This window comes from Triticum aestivum, chromosome 2A, assembly GCF_018294505.1.
Source record: "Triticum aestivum cultivar Chinese Spring chromosome 2A, IWGSC CS RefSeq v2.1, whole genome shotgun sequence".
Classification (NCBI taxonomy): Eukaryota; Viridiplantae; Streptophyta; class Magnoliopsida; order Poales; family Poaceae; genus Triticum; species Triticum aestivum.
Window position 1 is genome coordinate 768,037,830 of NC_057797.1, and position 11,280 is coordinate 768,049,109.

The window sequence follows — 11,280 nt, forward strand, 5'->3', positions numbered from 1 at the left end:
GTTCATGTTTTATTTTTCATGGATCCATGTGAAATCTTTCTTTTGGTACGTGGAACTCAAAATATTTATCATGTTGCTTTGTGGGAATTCCATCGTAGGCTCTTTTTCCTAAAAAAACTATTAAATGCCACATAATTTCTTTATATGGAACGCAATGCTTTTTTCATGTTCCGCTCTAACTGGTATTATCGTGTACACTTTGTTGTTATGATACTGCCAACATAATTGTTTTTTGAACAGTCCACTTTTTTCAGGCGTCTCACTACATTTAAACACGCAAAATGCCTCGAGGACAAGCTTCTTCAGTGTCAACCCACGAGAGGCCTAGAGTTGATGCGGCAGTCGTTTCTGATAAAGATAACGGCAGGCATAGGAGGAGCGCTTATTTGTTGCTGGGATTGTTGATAGTTTTCCTTCATGGGTCCTGGTCAGTTTACCGTATGCAGTTTGCAAATCTTCCTTTGCCCCTAGATGCTGAGCAGGCTGGTAAGCGGGGGTTCTCAGAGGCTTCTGCCCTTAAGCATGTGAAGTACTTGACGGGCCTGGGTCCTCATCCAGTTGGTTCAGATTCCCTTGATCTTGCTGTGCAGGTTGTCCTTTCAAGCTACCTTGCTTTCGCATTTTCAATAGTTTTTACTTACAATTTCAGTCTTTAGACCAATTATAAAATTTCTGTCAATTTTACTATGCATTGATATATTCTAAACATGAGGGGTCAGTGATACTTTTCTATTAATAAGTTGGAACTAGCTGTTGTCTGTTGAACTGTTGATGCTAATTGTAGTGTTTGGGTATAATAACTACTCCCTCCGTTCTTAAATATAAGTCTTTTTAGAGATTCAAATACGGACTACATACGGAGCAAAATTAGTGAATCTACACTCTAAAGTGCGTCTATATACATCTGTATGTAGTCGGTATTGAAATCTCTAAAAGGACTTATATTTAGAAACGGAGGGCGTAGAAAAGGGAGTAAGTGGAGAAGAAATATAAGTTAAAGTGAGGAGCCAACTAATTATTTCTTGCTCTTATCTTTCACTTTTACTTTCCCATCAGGACGTGCGATATTTTTGTTGGAACTTATAATTTCTCTACTGTATCTACTTTTAGTTGCACTATCCGTCTTGACATTTCCATGCAATAGTATGTATATGCAGAAGCAGAGAAAATAAAGAAGGCAGCTCACCCGGACGTTGATGTTCAACTGGAGCTATTCCACACAGACATTGGTGCAAACCGTTTAGCCGGGGGCCTTTTCAAGGGAAAAACAATCTTGTATTCAGACCTTAAGCACGTGATTCTCAGATTTGTTCCCAAGTATTTACCGGAAGCTGAGGAAAATTTGATTCTTGTCTCTTCTCATATTGACACAGTTTTCACGACGTAAGGCTCCGTCTTCTCCCTTACTGGGCAGCCTTGCTTCTGCTTTGCATTATGTAATGTTAACTATATGCTTAATCATCAACACATCAATTGGTTACCATCAGAAATGAAGGGTTTCCGCATGCCTTTTTGACACGAAATTGGTTCGTCATATATTTAATTTTGTAGAATGTACTAATATGCAACAATCCAACTTGGGTACCACATTATGAGCCTTCAATTGAGGAAGGGGTGGGTGCTGAGAGTGAGGTAAAAGAAATGTATGCGAAATAAATGACATTAGACAAATATATGGGCTCAGTCGTGCACTGTTCTTTAAGTATAAGCAGGAGATATCGAGATCTCACATTTTCTAAAGATAACTTGACAGCACATGAATGTTGAACAAGAATATAGCTTTGAGGCATGTTTGGGAGGAACAATTCTGTTGTTGATGATTTTTACAAGTAATTTAGACAGATATTCAGACTGTTCAAGTCTACATCTAATGTTATTAGGATGTAATTTAGCGGCAAACTAATGTTTATTTATTGCAAATACATGTACTGTAGCAGACCAACTCTTGTAACAATTCTACTTTTTTTTTGCTTCCGCATTGTCAGTTTTTGAGAGATAAAATGAATCTAACTTCTATCTTTTTTAGGGGAGGTGCCGGAGATTGCAGTTCATGTGTAGGAGTTATGCTAGAGCTTGCACGGGGAGTGGCTCAGTGGGCTCATGGGTTTAAGAGTGGTGTCCTATTTCTATTCAACACAGGGGAAGAAGAGGGTCTTGTCGGGGCCCACAGTTTTATAACTCAGGTCACTATTTTCATTTGTCACACATATATCATGTCGAACTGTTACATAGGTCATTGTGGTTATGCTCCATAATGTAATTTAATAATATTTGTGCAGCACCACTGGAGAAACTCAGTACGTTTTGCTGTTGATTTGGAAGCTATGGGCATCGGTGGGAAATCCACACTTTTTCAGGTTGGCCTCACGTTTTGTTTTCACAAATTATTCTGGCATTTATAATTGTAACAGACGTGTACCTGTTTCTTATTTTAGTTTGTTTAGTAAATAAGGTTTTTGAACATTTTACACAAACCATGAGTTACTTGGTCGCTAATGCATCAGATTATTTTCTTTGGTTCTTCAATTGCTGTGGATTCTTCAAGTGTTATCACAACATTACTTCTAAACCTTTTAAGCTTAGCTTACTATATTTGTTCATATAACAGGGTACTCACCAATGGGCTTTGGAGAGCTTTGCCGCTGTAGCGAAATACCCATCTGCTCAGATAGCTATACAGGTAAAAAAAAGGAACATATTGAGTAGGAATCGATTCAGAAACCTTAGAAAGAACGGTTTGAACAGTTTTTATTGATTCTCAAGTTTGCTGTCTTAGAACGAACAGTTTGCACTTTCCATAGAGGTTCCTTTACCCTGTCAAATACAGATCTAGCTGTAGAAGCTTGAGTGATCTTCCTGTTCCAAATTATTGGGTAAAAAGTAAAATTATATTGTGGCCAGTAGCATGGAACATTGGATTATAGCAAATAACAGTGGCAATTTTGTCATGTTTCCAGGAACTCTGCAATCAGCTCAGAGCAAAATGGAGTGATTTTTATCCACTGTCAATTTGAATTTTCCCAATTTAATTCACCTTTTCATATGGAAAAAATGACATGATTGTTCCTCATCCACCCCACACACACTTGTTTGGTGCTAACACCGAACTTATAGAAGAAATATGAAGTGATATCATGTTGCTAGAGTGAACGGAGACAGTTCGACCTGTCACTTTACTCAACCAGCATAGTTCAATTTTAGCGTGTCTCCGTAGCTTGCAAATAGGATATAACCCAAATTTGTAATTGCAGGATATTTTCAATTCTGGAGCAACAAATTCTGCTACAGATTTCCAAATATATCTTGAGGTTGCTGGTCTTCCTGGCCTTGATTTTGCATATACAGATATGACATCTGTGTATCACACAAAGGTTTGCTTTCATGACTTTACATTTATATATGCACAATTCCATATATTCTGCATCAGGTGGTAGAAGTTACTTTGCTCTGTTTTGGGTACTGTTTTGAATAATTATTTTTTAGTTGTTTGTCGTAATGGCGCAAATGATGCACCGTCGGAAATATATCGATTATGCACAACTTTTTCATGTGTGGAACACTTTTCCAGATTCGTTACACTTTAAGCAACTTAGTAGATATTTCTTTTCTTAAGCACACATCAAATTATGTGTCTGGGTATTAAGAAGAGGATGCCAAGAAGGCACAAAGTATAGCTTGGTCAACGGCCAACAGAAGGAAACTGATTTACAGAAACAAAGCAAAATAAACACAATGAAAAAAGAAAAATAGCTAAGCTAGGTCATGTCATGTTAGTAGTTTATTAGATACTGATGACAAAGATTTAGCTTATGTTCTATTTTTTTATAAACAGATTGGATTGCTACGTACATATATAAAGCCAAATTTCTAAAGAAAAAAAATGTTACAGACCCTCAGTCCATTAAAATTCACCAAGTGTATTTTTTATTAACATAATAACAAATATATCTGTATCAGATACTCGGTGAAAGAATCTACTGGTTACTTTCCTGTTCGAAGATCTAGAGATTATGGACCTTGAGATTAAGCTATGTTACTGTCATTGATTTACCCTTTCCAAACAAAAAGGAATACAGTGAGTATATATGTACTCTGAACCAAAAGTAGCACTTTGATATAAATAGGTTAAAGGTGAACACATCACATGTGAACTTCACTTCTTGAGGATCCACCTGATTGTTCACGGCTCCTCGTAGAGGGTGAATGCGTGATTCTAATTCCAAATTGTACTGTATATCCAGGCATTTGTTTCCTACTGTGAATTGATTAAAATAATTTCATTGCCATTAGATTGTAAATTAATTATGTCTTTCCAACAGAAATTAGAACAAGCTGATAGTTCTAGACGTAATTTTAACTTTGATTAATATTGGGAGTGTAACCAAAGGTCAAAGGAATATATATGTGGTGGCAGCTTCAATCTATTTATTTTAGTACCAAGCATTTTCGTTGCCAACTCATGATTTTTTATTGTTAGCTTTTGTGCAGAATGACAAAATGGAGCATCTTAAACCAGGATCCCTTCAGCATAATGGAGAAAATATGCTTGCCTTCCTACTCCATGCTGCTTCATCACAAAAATTTATGGAAGATGCACACGAGGCAAAGCAAGAGAGCATAGAGCAGAAGAAAGCTATCTTCTTTGACATTCTGGTATAACGATTACAATATTTTTGTTATCAAATATTTGATTGTACCATGCAATATCTAGTTTTTTCCTTAAGCTAAGAAAGCACATGTATAGATTTCGATTTTCATATGTTCCCGTGGGAAATTTTTGATCACTACTCTATGTCTTCATATGCTAATTTTTCACATAATGAAGGACCATAATAATTTCACCAAATTTTATAATTTAGAATTGTTAAGTCATGTAGTAATCTAGGAAACAGCAAGACCAACGAATGATTTGTAAATTGTTTATTACCAAAAAATTGTTGTGAAATAAATACGAATTCTTTGGACCAAAATATTTGTGAATTTTGATGTTCTTGCAAAGTTAATTTGACTGGATGGCAAGATAAAATAGGGGTATGGGTATAACTGGAGCAAAGAAGAGAAAATAAATGTCTCATATTTGGTCCTAATAGAAATAACGCTATATTTTATATCATATATTACTTTGAGAATGAAACAATTCTGATATGAGTTATCCACCTTTGATGTCATGGTTCTTTGATTTTGCCTGTTTAGAGCAATGGAATGGAGTCATCTAATGTTTTTGCCTGTCACCCCCCTATTCCTTACCTCCTTTTTAACTTCATGATCATCTAGAGTGCCATGGTTCTATGACTAGGTCATACCATGACTCAAACTAAATATCAGAATTAGGTTTGAAGCTATGATTAGATGTCCATGTGCTCCTGGCATTATATGATTCTTCAAAAACACTCTAGTGCTTTTGATTATTGGTGTTGTTTGACTTGGCTGACATAAATATGAACAATGGATTCCTGCAAAAGAAAACTTAGACGATTATATAACCAAGGAGAATACGCAAATAATTCTAGTGCGTGTTCAGATGTGTTGGTGGTATCTTAAAAAATAGATAGCATATTTGTCTACATATACATATATACATATAACAAAAATGATTTAGTTAGCACGATTTTTCATATTCAACTGAATATTACTTTGTTTCACCTTCTCACTTGTATGTTATTATTTTTGCAGGGCAAGTACATGGTAGTCTATCCGCAACGCCTAGCAACCATGTTTCACAACTCAATAATATTCCACTCACTTCTGATATTGGGAACATCATTGCTTATGGGCAGATGCTCTGTGCTTGTGTCCCTCGGAATATCATGCTTGAGCATTATTTTGACGCTGATATTTTCGATCTTCTTATCAGTTGTGGTTGCATTTGCCGTGCCACATATTTGTCCCTTTCCTATCTCATTTGTTGCAAATCCCTGGTTAGTTATTGGCTTATTTGGTTCACCTGCATTGCTTGGGGCATTCATTGGTCAGCACATTGGATTTATTCTCCTGAAGAAGCATATTGAACAAGTGTATTCAAGAACAAAGCCAGGTCTAACTGGTAATAAGATGGATCACATTGTTGGTCTAGAAGCTGAGAGGTGGATTTTCAAATCTGGTTTTCTCCAGTGGCTCATAGTTTTGATACTTGGAACCTATTTTAAGGTCGGAGCATCCTATATAGCACTCATCTGGCTTGTTTCGCCTGCCTTTGCATGTAAGTTGGGGTGACTATCTAAGAGTTAATATGTTGATATTCACCTTGAGTATTGATGGTTGTTGTTTTGTTGTAGATGGCCTTATGGAAGCAACACTATCTCCTCTAAGGTCACCTAAACATCTTAAGGTTGTTACATTGGTCCTGGCTTTAGCTGTGCCAGTTGTGTCATCTGCTGGTTTGGTTATTCGCCTGGTTGATGTGATGGTTGGCACTATTGTACGTGCAGATAGGTAAATATCTAGAGTCTGCAACGTCCAAACTTGTTCTAGATTTTATCACTTGCTATGTTTTTTAGGACATGATTAAGCTTATAACTTAAATTCTATTAATAGAGAGTATTGTGCCAGTTAACCTAAGTTAACTGAACTAATTTCAACCTTATTTGCACTTATATGTGCAGGAACCCTGGTGGACTACCAGGCTGGTTTGGAAATGTAGTCGTTGCTGTTGCCATCGCATTAGTCGTGTCCTTTATGTTTTTTTATCTTCTTTCGTATGTCCATATTTCAGGTAAACCATATCATGCTTTATCATCACATTTTGCTTCTGTTACATAATATATCAATTTCTGTTACCTTGTACATATATAAAATTTGATTTTGCTTTGATTGTGACATATAGTGTAAGAGGTGTGTTGTAATGACTGTTTTGCCGCTCGGACATGCATCAAGATACTTTGTTATTTTGGATTAAAATAATGCCAAAATGGTGCTAAATCTACAGGCCACCAAAGGTGACCAAGAACCCAAACTAAGAAATAACTAAAAAACCATAAATGTCAAGAAGCTTCAAAGCCAAACTAATCAGAGGAATGATCATAGGTTTGTTATGACTTTGCTTTTGATGGTTAGAAGAAGGCTCTGAATCTTGCCCTATAACATTGTTGTACATCTATCATTACATCCATTTTTTATATTTCTCCAATATGTACATACATCTGCCTTCTGTTTCACACATCACACATCCCAAAATAAGTTGATATCTGATATATGTTTTCTGTAGGTGCAAAAAGAGCACTTCTTTCTGTGTTATGTGCATCCTTTGGTCTTGCCATTGTACTGGTATCAAGTGGTATTGTTCCAGCATTCACAGAGGATATTTCTCGTACTGTAAATGTAAGCACTGCTATAACACCATTTGATTGTGTTAGTACTCCCCCCGTTACACAATAAAGTGATGTTTTGGATGTCTAAAGTCAAACAATGAAAACTTGCACCACTGGTATTGTTTTAAATATCCAGGTTGGGAGCTTCAAAATCGTATGCATAAATTTGTCTCAAGGATTACTTTCAAAACAAAATACTTATAATTTTATTGGTCGTTATAAATATATTGCAATAGATAATGGTCAACGTTATATTTTGATGATCGTGTTAATACACAAAACGTCACTTTTTCATTGAACGGAGGGAGTATGAATTTATCTAGACATGTACTATCCTAATATTTTTGGTCAGTGGTTAACTATTTTGACTCTTTTGATGTTGTCATATGCTTTCCATAAATTTTGATCATTTTCTATGTCTGTTACCTGTTTTTTTAACAGTTCAACACTCTTTTGCGGATACCAACAAAGAATGCACTCAACACATATCAAAACATAAGTTATTTCTAGTAGCTAGTTTCTCCAAACAAAGAATTGGAAGTAAATGCTTATCCCTTCCGATTAAAATATAAGTTGTTGTAGTTTTGTGGATTAGAATTAAGGGGATGTAAGAAATGTCTTTTATGCCACTCAAATGTTCCCACAAACAATTCATTATATTATATTTCCATTACCTTTCTAGTATCATTTCCCCACTTAGAAATGTCAATGAAGAAATCATGAAACACATTAAATTATCTCAAAATTTTCATATGCAACATTTGTAGGATAGTACAAGTAACATGATTCACTAGCCTTCTGATGTATGTTCTGCCTAATTTTTTTGCCTGGAATTATGAGAATCTTTCCCCTTATTTCCATTATCAAGCTCATACTATAAATGATACTTATTATATGATAATTGTTTCACTACTTCCTCAGGTTGTGCATGTTGTTGATACTACAAGAATGAATGATGGAAGCACAGAACCATTATCCTATGTATCATTGTTTTCGCACACACCTGGAAAGTTGACACAGGAATTGATGGAACTTAGAGGGGAAGAATTTTCTTGCGGAAGAAATATGACAATTGATTTTGCGACATTTACCATGATGTATGGCTGCAGGAGTTACAAACGGAGCAATATTGGGTGGAGCAAATCAGAAGTTCCTATGCTCCATGTTGAAAGTGATTCTGCTACTGATGATGCACGCAGAACAATAGTGTCAATTGATACTAAGTCATCTACTCGTTGGTCGCTGGCAATCAATAAACAGGAAATTGATGACTTCACTATTCATGGTAAGCTACAATTAACTAGATTGATAAATCTAGATGGACTAGATAGTTATTATTTGACATCTTATTGACCTTTCCATGTATTATTTTACTCAGTGGACTCGAATAAGTTGGTTCATCTGGGTGGTAAGAGTGAGGTCGATGGATGGCATACAATCCGCTTTGCAGGTGGCAAGAGCTCACCAACAAAATTCGAGTTAACCCTTTTCTGGTCAACTAATGGAACACATGCATCTGCAAAAGAAACTAAAGCAGAAGACTTTTCTCCTTTGGTAAAACTAAGAACGGATGTGAATAGGGTTACACCAATGGTTGAGACGGTTCTTGAGAAGCTTCCACGTTGGTCTACACCTTTCGGCAAGTCTACATCTCCTTATACATTGGCTTTCTTGACTGCTCTTCCTATCAATATTTAGGCAAAGTACATTGTTCCCCTAAGTTTTAGTCATTTCATGTCACAAGCTTAACTTTCAAATCGAATAATGGTTGTAATAGAGATTGTATTTTCACATGGGGGAGAATTGAATACACGTCCAGATTTGAGACATTCTGCATTGTCGATTTGTTGTTTACTGTTCCAGTCCAAACTTCAGAACAATGTCACTTTGTTCATGGGACATGTATGGATGCTAGGATATATACTAAGGTCTATCCAGGTCATGCATGCAAACACACACTCACGTGTGAGATCAGACACGCTTGACACAAAGTTGCATCGAGTAACCCACACTTCCTAGGAAGAAGACTACGCAGAGCACTGCTGTACTTAGTGGATTGAAGTTTTGAATTATTCATGATCACCAGAACTCAGAAGGACACAAACACTCTCTCTTCACTATTAAAATTTAATGGGAGAGATAACTTTGTATCTGCACCACTCGCCCGGGCGATTATGGAGGCCACCTCACCGCCACCTAGAAAGCTCTACATCATCGCGCTAGCCAAACAACTGTTGTCGAAGGAGGCCATCGGTGATGACAGTGGTGGCGGCTTGCCTTTCCATCCCTTCCCCTCCCCATCTCATGGGTGGCTTCCACCATGACAATCTGCACCGCACACGCAGGATCCGCCTTTGTTGTGGCGTGGAGTTGGTGTGTGGCATTGGGCCTGTAGTGTTCGGCACAAAGGAGTGTGTCGGTAGTTGACCGCATCTCGCTATGGTGCAGGCCCTGCCGGGCTCCACCTCCCGGCGTGGTGCAGTCATGCCCCTCCACCACGTGTGGAGTTGGTTGTAGGATGTCAGCGAGTTTTTGTCGACGCATAAGGTAGGCTCGCCCCGATGGTGGATCAGGCTGGAGCGTCTGGATCCATGCACTTCAAGAGGTCACGACCACCCGTGTCCGCACAAAAACTGGCAAAGATCAACTCCTTCATCTGCAGTGAGCAGTGGAGCATGGGTCCTTCCCTTGACAATGCAGCGCAGGTAGTGCTCAGTAAAGGCTGTGTCGGTCCGGAGCGTGGTGGCAATGCATAGGATTCGATCAAGGAAAGTGCAATGAGATGCAACCTATGGACCTTGTGTTGGGAAACGCAGTAATTTCAAAAAAAAATCCTACGTACACGCAAGATCATGGTGATGCATAGCAATGAGAGGGGAGAGTATCATCTACGTACCCTCGTAGACCGTAAGCGGAAGCGTTATGACAACACGGTTGATGTAGTCGTACGTCTTCACGATCGACCGATCCCAGCACCGAAGGTACGACACCTCCGCGATCTACACACGTTCGGCTCGGTGACGTCCCGCGAACTCATGATCTAGTAGAGCTTCGAGGGAGAGCTTCGTCAGCATGACGGCGTGATGACGGTGATGATGTTGATACCGGAACAGGGCTTCGCCTAAGCACCGCTACGATATGACCGAGGTGGATTATGGTGGAGGGGGGCACCGCACATGGCTTGGAACAATCAACTTGTGTCTCCTAGGGTGCCTGTCGGTGTCAAAACCGGCGGATCTCGGGTAGGGGGTCCCGAACTGTGCGTCCAGGCCGGATGGTAACAGGAGGCAGGGGACACGATGTTTTACCCAGGTTCGGGCCCTCTTGATGGAGGTAAAACCCTACGTCCTGCTTGATTAATATTGATGATATGGGTAGTACAAGAGTAGATCTACCACGAGATCAGAGAGGCTAAACCCTAGAAACTAGCCTATGGTATGATTGTATGTTGTGGTTGTTGTCCTACGGACTAAAACCCTTCGGTTTATATAGACACCGGAGAGGGTTAGGGTTACACAAGGTCGGTTACAAAGGAGGAGATATCCATATCCGTGTTTCCTAGCTTGCCTTCCACGCCAAGTAGAGTCCCATCCGGACACGAGACGAAGTCTTCAATCTTGTATCTTCATAGTCTAACAGTCCGGCCAAAGAACATAATCCGGCTGTCCAGAGACCCCCTAATCCAGGACTCCCTCAGTAGCCCCCGAACCAGGCTTCAATGACGATGAGTCGGGCGCGCAGTATTGTCTTCGGCATTGCAAGGCGGGTTCCTCTCCAAATTCCGTGTACCTGTCGAAATAGTGTCCGGTCTCTTGTGAATGTTGCACTCCTTGGCTTCCACGCCCAATAATGACCACTTTCCACGTGTCGAGCGAATGTGAAGAGCCAGGGTGTTTTCACATTTACCCCCCTAGCTGTGTGAATGAGCCGCCTATTAAAAAGACGAGGATTCAGATCCAAATCACACCATCCT

General features: G+C 38.9%; 1 protein-coding gene across 1 annotated transcript; it reads left to right on the top strand.

Annotated features, from left to right (window-relative positions):
* The first annotated feature begins 245 nt into the window (after positions 1–245).
* Positions 246–9,110, top strand: LOC123186588 (endoplasmic reticulum metallopeptidase 1). Its single transcript, XM_044598328.1, has 13 exons — positions 246–590; positions 1,145–1,383; positions 2,027–2,183; positions 2,280–2,357; positions 2,609–2,680; positions 3,252–3,371; positions 4,489–4,653; positions 5,674–6,199; positions 6,276–6,432; positions 6,603–6,712; positions 7,205–7,317; positions 8,229–8,592; positions 8,686–9,110. Exons 1-13 carry the CDS (start codon positions 282–284, stop codon positions 9,003–9,005), a joined length of 2,730 nt encoding a protein of 909 aa, XP_044454263.1. The 5' UTR covers positions 246–281; the 3' UTR covers positions 9,006–9,110.
* The last annotated feature ends 2,170 nt before the right edge of the window (positions 9,111–11,280 follow it).

Excerpts from the sequence above, each read along its gene's own strand:
- LOC123186588 (XM_044598328.1), top strand. The coding sequence starts at position 282 with ATGCCTCGAGGACAAGCTTCTTCAGTGTCAACCCACGAGAGGCCTAGA. Across the intron at positions 2,358-2,608 it reads GGAAATCCACACTTTTTCAG|GGTACTCACCAATGGGCTTT; the intron begins GTTGGCCTCACG and ends TTCATATAACAG. Across the intron at positions 6,433-6,602 it reads ACTATTGTACGTGCAGATAG|GAACCCTGGTGGACTACCAG; the intron begins GTAAATATCTAG and ends TTATATGTGCAG.